We start from the raw sequence: 21009 nt of genomic DNA on the forward strand, positions 1-21009 counted from the left end.
CACATCTATTTTTACATTTTTAACGTAGGTATATAAAAGAGAAATAACGGGCAGAAGAAAATATAACGCATCATTAAGGACGGCTATCAGCTACGATAAGAAATGAAATTCCTTGGTTTTCATGATACTATTGAGCTTGGCATTCATCTGTGTAAGTACTAAAAATAATATAACTAATTCTATTAGAAAATTAAGAGAAAAATGCGGACTGATTCTGTTGCTCAAAACGAACTTCTTATTGCAAAAATGTAAATCAGTAAAGCAATTTTTTCGGCAATTATCCTCTTTAATATAAACCTATTACCACAGTATTTCGAGAAGGATTCTCGCTATGAAATCAGTACCATTTACTGTATTCCCAAACCCAATAACCAAAATTACAAAAATTTAGATAATTAACGTCAATAATAGTAAGGCGAATTTTTACAATTCCCCTAAAGTGCATTTTTTTTAGGGGAATTGTAAAAATTAGCTTTACTTTTATTGACGTTAATTATCTAAATCTATAGTAATTTTGGTTATTGGGTTAGGGAATACAGTAAATTGTACTGATTTTTAAAATTGATAAAGCATTATTGGCGCCATTAATAGTTTGGCAATTTCTTACGGTTCCTGGAATAAAACAAATATCTTTTCTCCCTTAATTTTGCTCTTTAGTACATAAATAATATTTTTTAATTCAATTACAATTTAGTTTAAGCTATAGGGACATTTTAGACTTTTGTCTTGCTCTCTGGATAAAAAAGGTTTTGTTTTCATGACTTCCGGAGCTGGTACCCCCTGAAGACGTCAGCTTTGGTTGTCATATTTATCCATTTTTTCATATTTTGATTGTCTCTTCAGCAATACAATAATTCACTATATTGTCAATAACATAAAATATATTTTTTAATATCTAAAAACTCTTATATATTGCATTTTGAACAATATTAGTCAATTAAAAAAATTTTACTTTGGAATAACCCCAAATGGTTGTTTCAGATAAGGCCAAAATCCCGCTGTTCTTATGTTAAATCCTGCTTTGTAGGTATTGACATGTTGACATTTCATAGAGCTAAATTAAACAAATAACTAAACGATTACAATGAATTTCATAAATTTAATTAAAATTGATAAAAATAAAGCTAAAAATCAGCAATCAAGCTAGTATTTAAGCTTTTTGTATTAGCGGGGCTTAAAAACTGTAAAGACCAGTGTTGTCATTTTTGCTTCGCATTGAAAAAAAGGGGTAACTTTTCATATGCTCTAAAATTCGAGTAAAAACTGCTTATGAATTTCTCTGTGTTATTGTGTTACTTCCTTAAATTTTAAGTTGTTGTTAAAATTCGTAATAATACCCTAACTCTAATATTACTTCATTCTTAATAAACTGATCTGTAGAATAAGGGTTTTGCAACACGAGTGTTATTAAAAATATCTTTAAAAAAAGAATCAAAAGATTTCATATTAAAAAAATTATTCATTTTTTAAGGGGCATACATTAAATTATTTTCTATCAGAACTCAAATAAGAGCAACATTAATTATTTTCAAATTTCTATCGATTTTCTTAAAAAAAGAAAGAAAAAAACATCTGTGATTAAAAACTAAAGGAAAGAAAAAGGAAGCCTGTTAAAATTTGCGTTTAGCTTAATACGCTACTAAATCAATCTTGTAATTTCAGTTTATGAAAGGAATAGATATTTAATTATACTGTGAAAAAAAACACTGTCTACTTATGTTGGGTATTACGCACATTATTGTGAGCAGATTTGCTGCCACAAACGCAGACACACTTTAGATATGTTTTGTTGAGCTTTTTAAATAAAATTACTAAAATGTGCCAAACAAATGTTTTCTTTTTCTTGAAAATGATTTCTGGAATAATATATTTTTCTTTTTATTTCTGATGTATTTTCCAAAGACTGCTGGCCAATTTTGTAATTTAAATGCACCATGTGATGAGGGTTTTTGCTGTGCTGGTCGATACGTATTATTTAAAAGATGTAAACCACTTGCATCAGAAGGTAATTATAATGATCCCTATTCTAATACCTAATCACAAACAAAGACTTGTGATTTCCCCCCACGTAGTTGAAATATATCTGAATCAATCAAACCCTCCTATCAAACCACCACAAGAAAAAAATGGGGATAAATACGAAAGAAATCTACATTTTTTCTTGCTTTTGTTCAAAATAAATAAAAATTCTACTGTTGTACTTGTTTGCAATTTAGATAAAATGCAAGCAAAGCCAAGTTGATAGGCCTAATTATTATTTAGTTATGAAGTTTAAATTTATGAAAATTTTAATTTTTGATTTATACTACCTTTACTCTAGCGATTTGTAAATTCTTAAGTCTTCCGAAGCCAGATGTTTATTGTTTACGCAATTATTATTATTTTAATAAATTATTAATTTGCTACTTGTCTTGTTCGAATTCAACTAATAGATAACATAAATTTTTTTTTATCAGAAAACTTCATTGTACTTTTAGTTTCTAAAATCGACTTCAATCGACATGGTTAGGATTTCGTTTACCTGGCATCAATAAAGTGCACAGGTAAAAATTAAGTAATTCGTTATGACGGCATGATCAGTTATTTATTGCATATTTATTGCATTTATTAATAATTGACTTTTATATGCATATATATATATAACACAACAAAAATAAAAAGGATAAAACAAATGAAATATTAATGAATTAAATTAAGAATTATAATAATAATAATAATTTTTTCTTACTGTGCATAACTGCAAATGCAAAAACTCATAAAATAAGTTGATATGAAGGCTGAATAATCCTACAGGGTTTTGGTAATTCAAATAAATAGGCTTCTTATTAATTTGTGTTAAGCTTATTTAACATCTTACTTCGGATTTTACCATCGATGGCAATGATGATTTCCCATAGCAGAAATGTTGGAATTTTGCACAGATTTATCTAGCTATGAAAATATGAAAAAGTCACGCATTTTCGCTGGCTACTGATATTTAAACAAGGATTCTAAAAGGCTTGTAAGAATATGCTTAACTTAACCAAATTCATTCAAATGTGAAAATTTAAAGATTTTGATTTTTGAAACGTGATATCATTCAGACGATAGGGAATTTTTTGGGATTTTCTTAACAAGCATTTTTCTCAGATTTATTACCCATTGATTTCAGAAAATAAACTTTTAGTTGGCGTCTTGACTTTTCTTGGCTCTTTGTGAAAGAGCGACATCTACATCTTAAAATTAATAAGAGAAGTTATTTTGTGCTTATGATTTAGATTAAAAAGACTCGTATGAGGCATTCTATATTACACACGCTCGCACGCACGACAACTCCCCACGCACCCCCACACACATTTGTGAACCTTCTTAGGTTCTTACCTAAGTTAAGAACCTATGAAGCTAGTTAAGAACCTAAGCAGCACCGGACGTGTTTCACGTATATTTCTGAAGGACAGTTTGCTGTTTTGATTCTTACATATGCTCTGAATTGAAGATGTATCAAATTTCTCAGTAAGATATGACTTATAATAAAGGAAGCGCAGAATTTCCATAGCGTTCAAATATATGGAAAAAATCGAAATTTGTAAATTGTCCAGGAAGATCCTCCCCCTATTCGCTTAACCTACAAACCTTCATGATTATTAGTCATTCATCATTGTTTTTTTCTCGAAAGTTAATTATTTCCACAGCAGAAAGAAAGAACACTTTATTAAGCATTCAATAGTTCAATATATTATATAGTGTGAACATTATAGTGTAAGCATTCAATATATTATATAGTGTGAACTATTTGAATTAAGTATTCAAATAGTTCACACTATATAATATACTATATACACTATATATAACACTTTATTATTAATGAATTCAAGTTTTATGTATAAAAATTTAGTCAATATGATCATCATAACGAAATGAACGTTTACCGGGATTTGAAAAAAATTATCATTTGTTCGTGAAAAAAAGAACGTTATCTAAAGAATTTAGATTGTGTAACTCAATACGAAAAAATCGAGTAAAATTATAATGCAATTTAAATAGGGAAGGGGTTTTATTACTCTTGTATGAATTTTTTTTAATGGTTTACGAATTTTAATATAATTGTTAAGATTTATAATTGGCAGCATCTTACGTTTGTCTCTCTTTTTTTCTTTTGACACCAATATAAGGGTTAGATTACGGAATAGAAATCTCGGGAGAAATTTTTTTTCTACAATAAATAGTTGGTATTTAATTTAAAGCATCAAAGTTAGAAAAGAAAATCACAAACAATGTATTCAAAATTCCAGTATTTTTTAATATATTTTTAATTTGAAAAAAGAAAAAGAGAAGAAACTTGCTTTAAATTATAAAATGAAACATGTTAAATTTTAACATCGTAGTTGCATTTCAGCTGGCAGCAGACTGACTTTTATGTCATTGTTTTTCAAGTTAGACAGTTAAAAATTCTTGAACTAGCATGAAATGCAAATTTTTTAACTCCGTAGTACATTTAGTATATTTTTCTAAAACCGAATATAATTTTAAATGTAAGACTTGAAGTTTTTAAGGAAATTCAGTAAGTAAAAATCGTAAAAAAGCTCCTGAAATTGAAGGCATAAGAATTCTGTATTATAGAATTGAGATGCAGGAATTTTGAAAAATACTCGTGTACCTACCAGTTTTTAATATCGAAAGAAATTCCTGTTGTTCAAAACAGTGTGAATTCAATTTATACAGTGAGAGTAATAAATATTTAACAATAAAAGTTAAAAATGCATCTAGTGATGTGTGGGTGTGTGATTTCCCTGGAATTATGAAAACATATATAGCTGTTCAAATTTAAACAGCACAATAACTACTATTATTAGTTTTATGCAATATATTTATTCTTTTAAGGTGATAAGTGCGACAATTTCCAACGAAAATATTGCATTTGCGCAGAAGATTTGATTTGCGTTCCTAATAATGACGTAAGTGCAGTTCTATTTTTCAATAGATAGATCAATTGAAGTAAAATTAAATTTTTCAATATTTTTTTCGATATTTTGTTTATTTTTTAAATACAACTTTTATTTTAAAAAGTGTGTCAATGTTTCAATCTTAAAGTTTAACATAAATGATATTGTATAGTTATTTTTCTCGTTAAAATCATATGTTACATTTGAGTTAGTTATTTTTTCATATAATTCATAAATATTGTTTTTAATTTGACAATAGTAGAAATTGGAAAAAAATGAGGTTCGAACTATCTAATCTTCTCTAATTTTTTAGAAATAAAATAATAAGAAATCACATATTTCTTTCACCCTAATTCTCAACTCAAATAAACTTTACGAAAATAAAGTTTGTCGTTCTTATTTGAGGTTGAAAGTATTGATTAAAGACGGCATGCTTGTATCCAATCATATGATCCATGATTGCATGCAATTTAGATTAGAAGCAAGCTTTATTTTACGTAATCATGTAATATTTAAATTAAAACTGACTGTTTTTTTTTAAAAATGTTTATTTATTTGAAGTATGATTAGCTTGATTTTTTTTAATAAATATTAGCCTTAAGTAAAAATATTTATTTATTTAGAAATCTGTGAATTTAAAATTTCACTAGCAAGCATCAAAATTGAGTCACAAACTTTTACACTAGCTCCATATCCATGTGTGGACCTTAAATTTTTAATAAACCAACGGCAAATATATATATATATATATATATATATATATATATATATAAAAGAAGATAAAACAAAGAAAAAAAAAGGACGAAATTTTATTTGAAAAACCGGAAAAAAAAGATATAATCTTTTCATCAGCCCAAACGATTATATCCGCGAAACAGAGTGCTTTCTGATATTGCATCAATAAAGCCAAAGCAAAATATATTAATGCAATAGTGTGAGGAGCACTTAAAAAATGTTTTTACAAAAATTACAACAAATAAAATAGAACACAAAAAGTAAAAATAACCATGTAAAAGCAGAAAATAAAATAAAATAAAAGGAAAAAAACAGTATAAAAAATGGACTATAAAGCGAGTAGCGAAATCAGATCTACTTACATGAACAGGAAATTTTTCAAGAATGATTTAAAAATACTTTCGCATTAAGATTGCCAGATTACAAAATATGAAAACAAAAGCGCAAATTGAGTGTAACTAGAGGGCTTTAAAGTGCCGTTCTTACTGCACTGCTGAAGTGATTTGTTATTCTGTGCATTGATTTGTTAGTTACCAAGGATGGGCCCGAAATGGATGTGTGCAAGGTAATATTATACTGGATAATTTCAAAAATTGACCATAAATAGTTTTAGAAAATAGATGTTTATTTAAGAAAAAATATAGAATAGAAAAGAGAAACATAAATTGCCTGTTTTGCAAATAATTTTAGCCACGGATTTGCACGAAATGGATTAGCACATGGAAAAATTTTATATAAATTATCAAAGAAAAAAATTTTTAATAGATGATTATAACACGGATTTGCCCGAAATGGATTTGCACATGGAAAAATTATACAAATTAACAAAGAAATTGTTTAGTAAATAATTTTGGCAATGGATTTACCCAAAATGGATTTGCACATGGGAAAATTATATAAATTAACAAAAAAATGTTTAGTAAATATATCCAAAAAATATACAATTAATTCAATGATTTTATATAAAATTTTATTACTTTAGTTGGGTATCCCGAAATGGATGTATGCACAAGTATTTATACATTAACTTCGTGTTTTCTTGTATTTTTTTTTATTATATATATATATATATATATATATATATATATATATATATATATATATATATATATATATATATATATATATATATATATATTACGTATCAGTATATTTGGTACTTCTCTTGCATTGCACTTCTGAAGCTCATCAGTGGCATCTAGCTTAAGTTAAAATAATGACAAAATTTTTTTTTAGAGTTTGATAAAGACTTTGAATCCTAAACATTTATCTATCTGGCCTTTATATAAATAGGTGTTTGAAATACTTAAATCTAATGATGAAAAAAAACTGTAATTCATTAAAATATCATTACACTATTTTTTCTACCACTGGAAAAATATTTTTTAGCCTAGGAGAAATCCGGAGAAAAATGCATATTAAAACTGCACCAATTATCATAATACCAGTAGTACAAATTACAAAAATCATTTAAACCTGACCTGGGTATAGCGATTTTCTACGGTTCCCCTAAGCAAATTACCCATTAACCCTTTTTTCATTAACTTTGCTTTGCTTTTAATACATATAATTGGGTATAATATGAAAAAAACACAACTACTTCGATTTAGTAGGAACAACATATGACGCAATGCTAAACGAATGGAATTTAGTTGTTGTTTATTTAGTTATTGTTATTAGTAGTTGTTGTTATTTGCTTTAGTTGTTGTTGTTTATTTAGTTGTATTTAGTTTCAATAACTTTTCTTTATAATGCAATAAAATCTGGCGAGCAGCTATTTAAACGATCGAACACTTCGTTTGTTTATTTGTGGCTTGAAGTTAGGCTCGCAGAAAATGCCGTTCATGGGTTAAATTTAGTAGGAACAACACAACCTGTGACGTAGGCTATATTATACCCAATTATCAACGTTGATTTAGTATCATTTTAATTTTATTTTGAAAATCAGTCTTGAACAGCCAATCCTATTTTCAGTTGACAACTATCAGTGTTCAATTCCGCAGTCTCAATCAATTACCCTAGATTTTAAATTTCAATTACCGTTTGATTTCAAATTATTTACTCCTATCGAAATACATTTTAAGTAAATTACCATTAGCCTAATGAATACGTGGTATCAGATACATTTTGAAATATTAATTTGCTGACGTAGTCCACTAACACCCGTATTTACCACGCCGAGTTAAATTCAAGAGTAACTCTGGGATTGGAATATCCACGGTTCAGAGTTACTTTCGGATTAACCCTCGCTTTTTATTCTCCAACCGTTTTCAACAAAGGATTTCACAACTCGAGTTTAACTCTTGCAGGAAATATAACGAGGCCTTTGATTGGGCAAGGTAAAACCATGTGACTTTGTATATAATATAAACACGTGCTGTTATATAATATGAACATGTTATTTGCTGGTTTCCAAATGCATGAAATCTTACAGCAGTTAAAACTTTTTCCGTTGGAGTTAAGCCATTGTTCCGATCTGTATCAGATTCCAACTTACTGCCAATTTTGGAGATCAGTTCTTCAATCGTCGGTTTTCAGAAACGATATCTTTCAAAAAAGCATGTTTCATCTAATTCTTCTAGGTCATTATTTCTGATAGTTGGGACATATCTTTCCCTTCTTTCAACAGTTTCAAGAAATTCAAGATTTTCAAGCTCAAACGCAGCGATAGAATCCTCCATCTCTTTTGTTTACATGCTCCTCGTGAATAGGTTACCCTCCGATAACTCAGCAAAAACGGAGGGTTACCCGGAGAGTCAGAACTGTCGATGAAACTCGTGGCGAAATTTCGGCTGGAGAATAACGTTTCGCACTAAACTCGTGATTTTACCCTTACCCATAGATTACCCGGAGGTAATCTGTGTTGGTGAATACGGACGTAAGTTGTTTATTTTGTTTATTGAATAAATTCAATAAACAACAAGAATTTTTTATTTGCTGAAGTAGCAAATGAAAAATAAATAATAAAGTACAAACAATAAACTATATTTAATCAAATAGAGCTATAAGCTAACACACACACACACACACACGCACGCACGCACGCACGCACGCACGCACGCACGCACGCACGCACGCACGCACGCACGCACGCACGCACGCACGCACGCACGCACGCACGCACGCACGCACGCACGCACGCACGCACACACACACACACACACACACACACACACACACACACACACACACACACACACACACACACACACACACAACGACAATAATTGCTTCGCAATTATTGTCGTTTTTGGGCAGAACACATTTTCCACTAAAGTTAAAATTATTCACTTATCATATATGCAGTAAAGGAAATTCTGTTTGCTTACGTTTGTGCCTCTACTTACCACGTCCAAATATTATTATCTATTAGTATTATAAATATTTAGATCTATTGGTAAGCAGAAGTAATTTTTCAATGTAATCATTTTTTAAAATAACAATTATACTGTTATAACAATATATAGTTATAACAATATATTGTTCAAACAAATTTGATGAGTTTACAACTGTAATTTAAAATTTTCACTTACCAAATGGGCGGATATATTAAATACTATTTTTGCTTGCATCTCAATACGCATGAAGCTGATCATTAAGTTATAAATCATTTAACATATCTCTTTAACTGTAACTTATTACAGTATATTAACGTTATTTGCACAACAATAATAACTGTTAAACGGTTAATAAGATTTGATGATCTATCTAACAAACTTTATCTTAAAATGTAGCTCATTATAATAATAATAAAAAATAGAACTATTCTCTTAGTTTTAAACTCAAAAATTGAATTAAAAACGTAATAATAGCTGTACTGGGAAATAACTTTAAATAAGGGATACAGAAATTTTTATGGATAAACAATACCTTTACGACTTTTATTAGTTTTATGCTGGTGACAACCAAAACAGTATTGAAATGAATGGGGGAAAACTGGATCCTACCACGTGACCACGCCAATAAAAATGCACGGACAACAATGTAAAACTTGTACACCATCATTAGACATACTCAAAACAAAATAAAAATTTCAACAAACTTTATCTGTCAAGTTTAGTTGTAACAATTCAGCAGACAACATTATTAAAAATTATTATCTTTTCCCACTCATGCGTTCTCAATTTTGCTTGGCTGTTTTGTGCGTTACTAAGCGCAAGTCCTTTATGATTGGCAGTGGCGTATCTAGGGTATGGCAAGTATGGCGAATGCCATGGGCGCATTATTTCAAAAAGGCGCAAAATCAATCAACATCAACGATTATTTTTTTAATTAAAAATTTTACTAATTTTTTTTCTTCAAGTTATGGCAGAATTAAAAAAAGCATCCAACATTTAACCTTTCCTCGAGGGCTCGAAAAGAAGACATCGAGGTCTTTCGAGGAACTCTTTTTATAACTGGGGGAGTGAAATATGAAAGGGAACCGCTAATAATAAAAACAAAGTAGGTGACGAGCGTTAAACAATTTTAACCTCCCACTGTTTTTCATTTTTTTAATAACTTCGTTTGAAAACTCATAGACCACCTCAGTTAGGGATAATGGGAGGGCCAAGGTTTCCAGCGCTTTTACATAACTCGAAAAGTGCGGGAAATCTAAGTTGTTATATTGGATTCAACATTTAAAAAAAATGGGGGAAATAAGAAAAAAAAACATTCCACATTTCTTTTTAAACAACTTGACGTCTGTGTGATAACAATTCATACACGTTTCTGCATTCATTCACTAGACACTTTTTCTTTCATTATACTTTCAAGTTGAGCAACAGAGGATTCGAAATAAATAAAAAAAACTTTATATTCATGAATACATTCAAGATAAATACTAAAATAAATCAGTAATAAAAAGTAGCTTTTTCTTTTCTACTATTATATTTACGATGATTTCGGCAAAAACCAAATTTTAATTATAATATCGTAATTTAAAGAATAATGCAGAGTTTTTAATAATTATAATTATAACTCTCTTTACTAACTTTTTGATACTTTCCAATAAAAATATTTTTAATTTCAGAGAATTTCCTAAATATTTAACATCTAATGTCGATCAAAATCCTTTGACAAAAAGACGTTTTGCCCCATATTTAATTTTATAACCGTCGTTAAACAGCCGACCTAATTCCGTAGCCTTGTAATTTTGAACCCAATCCAGAAGACAAGGGAACTCCTATATCGAGAAATGGGAGAAATTTGCCTTCGTGGAGCTAACCCGCATTTGCGTTACATAGAGAGAAAGACCACGAGAATCTCCCACGGTAAGCCTGACGGGAAGGGAACTCTAACCCATGATCCGTCTACAACTGAGGATATTTCCATGATATTTCACGTCAGCACTGTGGTCGGTGCAAGCCGGGTGCGGAATTTGTATCAACTGGGATTCGAACTCGGTTCGCCTCATTGCAAGGCGAACGCTCTATCCCCTGAGCCATCGCGGCTCCCATATTTAAATTAAAAGGAATTTAAACTTATTTTTTTCTAAAATGTAGCTTCTTATTGCTTCACGATACGTCAAAGCTGTAATAGAAAGAATTTAAGTTATCGCTGATAAAATGAAAAGACAAAATGTAAGCTCATTATTCATTATAGAAAATTACAGGGAATTTTCTTTTTTTCTTCTTTTTTTAGTGTATTATTAATTTCATTTTTTCTACTAAAAACGAAAAATAAAGCACAAACTTAACGTAAAATTTTTTGAGGAAAACGAAAAAACAAACATTTTTTTTTCCAGGTATAAACGATGATAAAATAAACAGTTTAATAATGTTCATTCAAAAGGGTTATTCACGAGTAAGAGTTATAAATATTGAAGTTCCCAATATTATAAACAAGCAAGACATTATTTATAAGACTTTATTGAAACTGTAACTCAGAGTCAAACTATAATATTGCACAAGAGACAAAAAAAAAACACTAAAATAGCCACAAAAAATAATGGTTACATATAAAAATAAAATAATTAACTTAATAACATAATTTAGATTACAAAAGTATGGAATATGTACTAGCATTAAGAATGTATATTGTAGAATTGTATTGAATGCGTATTGCAGTACTATGCATGATGTTATAGCTCTTGAGTAGCAAATATATAGATATAAGTCAATGCCTTTTTCCTCGGCAATACATAACGTATTTGTTTAAAATCGTGTCCTTTTTTATAATAAGATGATAAAAACAGAAAACAAATCCTAAAAATAATATTTATTGATTTCTTTAATCTAAAATAGTTTACTTAGACAGTCAATTAAATTTAAAATAATTTATTTGGAAAAAATGCTTTTCTACTTAGATTATTTGATATTATTTATGTATAATTGAAAGTGCTATACGTTAAATATAAATTATAATAATATAAGCTGAATCTTTAAATTTAAAATATTTATCTATATGAAAAAATTAGTAGTACAACAGACTAAAAAAGTGAAAGGCGAACGAAAGAAACTTTGGAAGTTCAAAAGTTGGTGACAAACGTAAAGAAATTTTTCTCCCCTTATCTTAAGAAAAGTGAGACCTCCAGTTAAAAGAACAATTTTCGGGGGAGGAAATGAATGGAACCCCTTCAGGCAGAAAAACCAGATGGCCAGATGGTGATGACCAGAGCACAGAGAGATGTGAAAACCATGGGGTGTCCCAGTCTTGCTTAGACTAATTATTCTGTAGTGAAATGCTTGTAAATCTTAAATTTTATCAGGGGTTAAAATCTCTTTGAAAAACGTTTACGGAATTTGCTGAATAGATTTCAAGTAGAGCCCCTTCTATAAATTAGCGTAAATTCTTCCTCAACAGGAGAGATTTTTACCACCCATGGTGGGAATCACCTCCACTAAAGTGTGAAATACTAAAAATAGGAGGTTCCTCTGATGACTCGCTCTCTACAAATAATTTAAACCAATGGGACGATTTAATAATGAATACTTTCCACTATTTTGAAAAATAAAGGGCAGGCGTTATAAGTAGTTAGGTGCTCATACAAAAAATTCTGCTCGTTTTAGTTAATGTTTCAAGATTTAAGCCAAGAAAATCAAATATTTAAAGTCTTTAGATTTTTATAATCTATTTTGATGCAGCTTCTGGACTTTTATAGTTGGTTCATAGATTTAAGAAAACAACGTGTACTACAAGGATTTTCTTTGATTGTAAGTAATCATTTCCTAAATATTTAAATTAATGCATTATACTTAAATTATTAATACCGTTATATGCGTTCGTTATATTTTCTAGAAATGATGTCTATATGCAGGGATGTAAGATTTCTCCGAAATATTTTATTAAGTGGTAGAGAGTTAAAAACTAAACCTTGCAAAATTTTAGATGATATTGGTAAAATTTGAAATTCTTACCACAAGGTAACTGGAGTAAAATTGTATTTCATGGAAAATTTCGAATTATACATACGTAGTGGCGGAAAATATAATTTTAAATCAGATTTACATAAACCAAGAATAAAACATTAAAACATAAATTTTGCTACCAGTAGAAAGAAGTTGCCCATTAAGTTGCAAGTTAGCATCTCTGTATGTGTAGATCGAGTGGGACATTTGCTCTCCCTCCTTTTAATGCTATAAATTAGAATTTATAATATTTTTTAGTTTTTATTGTTACTGTTTTATGACAGTACATTTAATATGCACATAGATTTTTTGTATTAATAATTATATATTGTATAATTAAATACTCGTTAATGCATTATAATTATAAATAATATGTAATAAAAAAAACAGCGAATGTTAAAATTTCTAATGTTAGTGGGAATATATTTTTTTAATTTTCCTGAAAAATAATTGCGATAAGTAAATAATTTTGTGTTTATTACGTAACATTCATTACGTTCAGCAAATAGTTTCCAACAACCGATAAATGTTTTTCTTTCTATTCATAAATAGATAGATTTTGAGTTTAACCAATTGTTTTTTTCCCTTCTTTTCTTTGAAGGGTTATATTAAGGAACAATGCTTTAAGTGCAAGTTTCAATAATCCTTTTACTTACAAATTGATTTTTTTTAATTCATAAAGACGTGTTTGTTTTGTACTTTTAAATTACACTTATTTAATATTTATCAACCTTTCTTCGAGTTATGGAACACGCTTCCATAGCATCTCGGGTGCAAAATTTTGTCTTCTTTCTTGCCCCTATATCTTTTATTTTATTTCAGATTACAATTTTCTTCCCTTTTCAAAAAAAGAAAAAGAAAAATTAGATTAAATAATTATTTTTTTTTTAATTTTATAAGTCTTTTACAATACATATCACTTACATTATGTTTATATCACTACATATTATATTACTTGAAAAAAAAAATCAATAAAGTAGCAATCACAATAATTATTTTTCATTAAATAATTATCTTTATTTTAAGAACATAAAAAAAACAATAAGCATTTTAAATATTTGAAAAATTAGAGCTTGTTTAATAATGAAGTATACGCATTCTTATAATGTATTTTCATAAAGATACAAAAAAAGCCCTCTTTTCCTCAAATATTCCAATCACTTATATTTCTCTTCTTCCTAAAAAGCAAATTTTAAAGCTAATTAATTTTGATTGTTTTTTAAAAGAAAGTTTTTATCCCTGTTATACAGGTTGGTCTAAATTCATGTTGTTTGAATATGGAGTTAGGATTCCTGAGAAATAGAATTGAAAAAAAGTCGGATATTTAAAATTTGATTTCTATTTTGACTATTGACTATAAATTTGACTATTTGACTATAAATTTGACTATTTGATCAATTTCGCTAAAATGTAGTATTTTTTAAAACAATGTAAAAAATGTACATCTAACAATTGAATTTTTTTACGACTATTATAAATAAAATAATAAATATTTACGAAAAGTTATTTTTTAACAAAGGACCTTTATAATTATGGGAAAATTTTTTTAAAATTCGATTAAAAGCTCTCGAGTTACTTCTCATATTGTGACTACCCCCAATACTTAGGGGTACAGAAATCCAAATCAGTCAAAAAAATGGCATGTTTACTCAGAGAAAGTACGTTTTAGTGTCTGATTTCGTAACTTGAAATATTGTCCCTGCACTTATTAATTAGCATATTTTCAGTCACCTCCTTGAACCATTGACATGAGAAGAACGTGAAGATCTGATTATTATATCAAAAGTTATCAGGGTAGTGATTCAAATCTGTTTAATTTTTTTCTGCTTTTTCTCTAATTTGTTCCATTCTGATGCGAAGAAAATTTTTTATAATTTGATTTTTTTTGGTCTATTTCTTAACTTTTTGCCTTTTTTTTTTCACTGTTAAAAAATCAATTATTTCTAAATATTCTTAAACTAAGACGTCAACTTCCTCTAATTTATTTCTCATTAAAGAATGTATTATTGTCGCTATTTTGTCTAGAGTTCTGTATTAATTACTATATGTATATTTTTTCTTATTATCGGTTATTATATAATGTTTGTAAAACTTAATTATATTAAGACCATCGGTTTTTTGTAAATAAAAAGCTAACGAAGTTATAAAATTTGATTGTAGCTATTTTATTTGTAATTGTCATAACAAATCGTAATTATTTACACTGTGATCTTTAATGAATTTGTTATATCGCGATGATTTTATTGTTTTGGTATTAGCAAAGCATGATTATTTCTAAAAACAATTAATTTTATTCAGTTTAAATTTTGAAAATAATGGGTAATCATCTGGTTATGTTATAGTTCTTCTTTAATTCAGAGACATTTGTTGTGCGTGCGTATTTTTGTTACCTAATTGTATTTGTTGCTTAATTAAACAAATTGTTAGAATTGTTATTGACAGTTGAAGAAACGCAAGAGAATCTTCTTTAAATATGATAAAGCAGACTTTTTTTTTTCTAACTAATGCTGATTTCGAACACACTTGAATGCATTATAATTAAAAAGAGATCATTTTATTGTTGTAGTTAATTTTTATTTATTTATTAATCTATTAAAAAAAATTGCGTTGCAATCTTTTTGGAAAATTTTATAAACGTTGTTGAACAGCCGATCCAATTGTTTGAGTTTGCGACTGCTGCTGTTCAACTTCGTAGCCTTGTAATTTTGAACCCGATTCAGAAGACAAGAGAACGCCTGTATCGAGCATTTTGGAGAAATTTGCTTTCGCGGAGCACTTTTTTTATTGAACTAATCCGCATTTGCGTTACATGGAGAGGAGGATCACGAAAGCCTTTTGCGGTTAGTCTGACGGCAAGGATAACCAATGATCCGTCAAAGACGATATTTTACGTCAGCACCGTGGTAGGTGCAAGCCGGATACGGAAATCGTGTCGAGCAGTCATCGCTGGGAATCGAACCCGGCTCACCTCGTTGGAAGGTGAATGCTCTATCGCCTGAGCCACCGCGGCTCTTTTTGCAATATTGCCAAAAGGCTTAAATACTTCAAACAACGCTTTTATTTCGCATCACATAAAAAAAGAGATTATAAATATTTTAGGAAGGGCGCCAGTGCGAGATTTGCCATAGGCCCTTCTTTCCATAGATACGCCTCTGATGATTGGCTATGTGTTATCATTTCACTCATTTTATATATATATATATATATATATATATATATATATATATATATATATATATATATATATATATATATTAAATAGTGGCAACTTAACCTTTAAACTCACAGAAGGACGGGCATGCGCAAATTAGATATGGGAGTTGTGAGGTGGGGCTGTTGTCGATGTGTAGAGTGCAAAAAAAAGTCGATTAGCTTAGAAGGGTAGTTGCTGTGTGGCGTTAAAGTGAGGAGTTTCGTTTCCATCGCTCTAAAGCATGTTTTCAAAAGGTGATCAGCGGTCGTGGCTTACAATCGAGGTTGCCCGTGGCAAAAATGCAACAGAATGCTATCGAGGATTAGTGGAAGGATTAGCAAATGCTTTACCATATAGGACAGTAGCACGATGGATTCTAGCATCTCGTCTTTTTTCGTCATTTAGCCTTTTCACAACATGCTTTAGAACGATGGAAACGAAACTCCTCACTTTAACGCCACGCAACAACTACCCTTCTAAGCAAATCGACTGTTTTTTGCACTCTACACATCGACAACAGCGCCACCTCACCACACTCATACCCTATTTACGCATGCGCGCCCTTTTGTGAGTTTCAAGGTTAAGTTGCCACTATTTAATTTACAACCCATATATATATATATATATATATATATATATATATATATATATATATATATATATATATATATATATATATATATATAAAACAGTCTCACAAAAACAGTCATTTTCATGTCCCCAGTATATTTTATGTTTGTTTTACAGCTTACGAAAAAAAAAAATTCATGGAAAGTGTCCAACAGAATGCAAGCTAACAAAAGAATAAAAATAAAATTATAAATTTTTATTTTTTATTTATTTTAGGTAATTAAAATATACCAATATGTCATTCCCTCACTTGTCCCCACTGCTGATTTAAAAAAAGAAAAAAATTGTTTCTGAAATAATTTTTTTTTTTTTTTTTTTACAAATTCGTGTTTTTTATTTCAGAATACTGAAATATAGAATTCAGAAAATCAATTTTAAATTTAATTTCTGATAAAAATATTAACACGGCACTATTTTAAACGTTGTCCCCAGTGTTTCGCGTCATTCCCTCACAACAATGTTCTTATCACCTGCAATCTTCTTAGAATAAAAATATTTTAATAAAAACTTCAGAAGTTAACAACTGGCATCATAGAACAAAATTGCAGTATGTTTCCATCTTCAACTTAAAGAAGCTTTGCTGTGGAATAAATTTGAATGAATCAAACCAGGTAAAATTTTTTACAGTTGTCATTCCCTCATGCAATTTTTTAGAGTAAAATAAAATACAACTTCATCGAGAAAGTGGATAATTATATGTTACTTTCTTGTATGAATATAATTGTATGCGATTGACTTCAGAAATTAATTAGGCCTAACTGTTATTTTTAAATTTTATTGAATTCGTCATTCCCTCACTAGTGTATAAAGTGAGGGAATGACGCTGAAGTGAGGGAATGACTCAAGATAAGTATATTATTAAATTTTTTTTTGTTCAATCGTGCCAGCCAATTTTATTTCCCAAACCTGTAAAAACTATTAAATATATAAGACTAAATTATAATAAATATTAGATATACTTAGTATGTTATCATTTTCAAACTTTAGGTAGATGTAACTTAGATCAAAACATGTATTAAAATAAAATATCATTCCCTCACTTTTAGTGTCATTCCCTCACTTTTTAAATACTGAAAATAATTAATTTACTTATTAATTAATTTGAAAAATAAATTAAAAAATTAATTAATTAATTTATTAAATTAATTTATTTATTTATTAAATTATTTAATTAATTATTAATTATTTTAAATTAATAAATTATAAATTAATTATTTAAAAAATTAATTAATTTAAATATTAAGTATAATTTATAGGATATATACTTTCTTTATAATGCCATTATATATTTCTATTAATATAAAAAGTTTCAGAGCTTTTTATTCACTTTACTTTTTTGGGATTTTATGAACTGAAAAATGACAGTTTTCGTGAGAATGACCCATATATATATATATATATGTTACCGGCAAAGTATAAAACGCCGGCATTGTATAGAATGCCTAACGTTTTTAGGCAAAGTATGAAATGTGAGAAGTATTACATACTTTGCCTAGGCATTGTATAGAATGCCTAGGCATTCTATACAATGCCGGATGCTATTTCGACAAAGTATGAAATAAACGTCCTGATGAGGTTATTATGTAAACGATGTGCATGTTACTGTGAATGAGCGAAATCGGTGGTTGTTGAATTTCACTGGTGAATGCTGACAATCAAATTAATCGCTTAGGTGAATGTCCGAAATATTTATTACATCCGATATGATATTAATTTATTCGTGAATATAACTACATTTATTCGATATTTTAATACTTACTGATGATAGATTAGACACTGAAGTTTTTTTAAGGTCAAGTGCCATTGCTCGGTATACATTTGCCCGGTATACCCTACACTGATGTTTCTACTAATCTTTCGTCATTAAGTATTAAAATATCGAATAAATATAAAACTACCGATTTTGCTCATTCACAGTAACATGCATTTCTCAAAAATAAAAATGTTATTCTGAAAAAATACTGAGAGTGCCATTGAAAAACATGTATTAAAAATGTGGAAAGAAAATTAAAAAGTTATGCGAAACAAAATTTAAGCCTTTCTTATTAAGGGAAACAAAATTTTCATGTTAAAAATATGAAATTAACCTACTTGTTGCAACATGGCAGGCTTGAATGACATTTTGAATTACATTTCATTAAATTTTTCCATTTCCATGTAGCACAGTAAAAAAATAATTTTTGTTATTAGTCAAAAGTCACGAGCCACACGTTGAAAGTCACGAGCCTTGCCAAGTGATATTTGAAACGAATGGGAGATGTATTTTATACCTTGTCGGTTTCTCATTTGGCAATCTATAGAATGCCTAGGAAATGTGAGAAATATAAATCACTTCATACTTTGCCGACTAATTTTAGGCATTCTATACAATGCCGGATTTCATACCTTGCCGGTAACATATATATATATATATATATATATATATATATATATATATATATATATATATATATATATATATATATATATATATATATTATATATATATATATATATATATATATATATATATATATATATATATATATATATATATATATATATATATATATATATATATATATATATATATATATATATATATATATATATATATATATATATATATATATATATATATATATGTATATATATATTTATGAGCTGCTTTCTGAACTTATACTAATTGAGTGAAGCAAATTAAGAAAATATTTTAACATTCATGTTTTGCCGGTAAATTTTGCTAATATTTGGTAATTTCACTTGAAATATCAACTATACTATGATTTAAGATGCATATTTTAAAATGCATAATTTACATCACATATTTTACAATTTCATAATCAAGATTTTTTATTGAAAAATCCAGATATCGGATTGCATTTTATTTGTACATTTCTAAGTATTCCATGTTATTGTTCCCTTTTAGACAACTGGAATTTGTATGAGAACAGATAGAGGAGACTTAGACGGAGGAGAGAAAGTCCCTGAATCGGAAAATTGAGAAAAATTAGCACTACGAAAAAGACAGAATTAAAGAAAAATTAATAAAAAGTCTGATTTTCTTAATAACAAATTCAACTATAAAATCTTTCTGTATCATTCTAAAAATTCGAGTTAATAAAATATCAATCATTTGAAGATTTAAAACATCAATTTTACCAAAATTATGCAACATAACTTCTCATGTTTAATAACACCTAGTAAATGTTACTATGCCGTAATCTATTAATTAGCAGCGTAATTTTAATGAATTAACTGAATTTCTACAATTTCATAAGTTTTTTTTACATGTATTGTACCGAATTTGTTTATAAACAAAGTTTATGCGAAATTTATTGCTTAGATAATTATATATGATTATGTTCAGATGCTTGACATGAAATTAATGGAGTTCTATAAAATCAGTAAAAAATGAATAGTCATTTGTGTGGAATTACTTATAAAGCTTAAAATTTATTTTGAAAAACAAAAACAATTTTAATTTTGATTCAAGCTAAGTTAATTCTAAAAAAATCATTATTATCTGAATAAAAGCTATACTTCCTAGTGATGGTGAATTTTATTTTTTCATATCTAATTGTAAAAAAATTGTTTTTCTAACGATTATTCTCTTAGAACTGTAAAATTATGCACACGTAATTATAAAAATAGCACACGTAATTTTCATTAAATTAATAAACTATGTATTAAAAACTGTAATGAACCGCAATGGTGCTTCCTCTTTTAATCGACATGGTAACGAATGAAAATATTGAGTTAATTAAGATTAAGAAACTTTTCTGTTTTTGCTTATAAATACAAGACAATCAAAGCGTCTTACAAATAAATAGACTCCAGAAAATTCAGAGGCAATACATATAATTAAGGAAAATTATTCTCGTTTTTTTTCCTATTCCGTTTATTTGCAAGGAAGTAAAAGTACTTTATTTACGAAGCGTAAATCTATTCATGATAGTCTGGGAAGCATACCTGATGATCCGAAGACATGCCATCACAATTTTGATAATGAGGGGAAGGCTTCCACGCTTTAGTTGCCCAACGGCATGCCTGCGAAGTCATGCATTCTATGATGAGACAGTATAAAAAGAATTTATATCGTTCATTCTCGGTCTCTTCACAGGCAAACCAAAGTAGTCACCCACCCGCTTGTTGACAACAGCCATTAATGATTTACAACTAAGGGGAACAGTGGGCAGACGTGGTAATTTACAAGGAATTG

At 28.5% G+C, this 21009-nt stretch overlaps 1 protein-coding gene across 1 annotated transcript; it reads left to right on the plus strand.

Moving 5' to 3' along the window:
• The first annotated feature begins 62 nt into the window (after window positions 1-62).
• On the plus strand, window positions 63-20746 carry LOC147807237 (U8-theraphotoxin-Hhn1c 1-like). Its single transcript, XM_087168671.1, has 4 exons — window positions 63-151; window positions 1903-2005; window positions 4861-4934; window positions 19717-20746. Exons 1-4 carry the CDS (start codon window positions 122-124, stop codon window positions 19789-19791), a joined length of 282 nt encoding a protein of 93 aa, XP_087024797.1. The 5' UTR covers window positions 63-121; the 3' UTR covers window positions 19792-20746.
• The last annotated feature ends 263 nt before the right edge of the window (window positions 20747-21009 follow it).

This window comes from Parasteatoda tepidariorum, chromosome 7 (genome assembly GCF_982258835.1).
Source record: "Parasteatoda tepidariorum strain Cologne lab strain chromosome 7, Ptep-v5.0, whole genome shotgun sequence".
Classification (NCBI taxonomy): Eukaryota; Metazoa; Arthropoda; class Arachnida; order Araneae; family Theridiidae; genus Parasteatoda; species Parasteatoda tepidariorum.

Coding starts and splice junctions, on each gene's coding strand:
- LOC147807237 (XM_087168671.1), top strand. CDS start 122: ATGATACTATTGAGCTTGGCATTCATCTGT. Junction 152..1,902: donor TGAGCTTGGCATTCATCTGT/GTAAGTACTAAA, acceptor TATTTTCCAAAG/ACTGCTGGCCAATTTTGTAA. Junction 4,935..19,716: donor TTTGCGTTCCTAATAATGAC/GTAAGTGCAGTT, acceptor GTTCCCTTTTAG/ACAACTGGAATTTGTATGAG.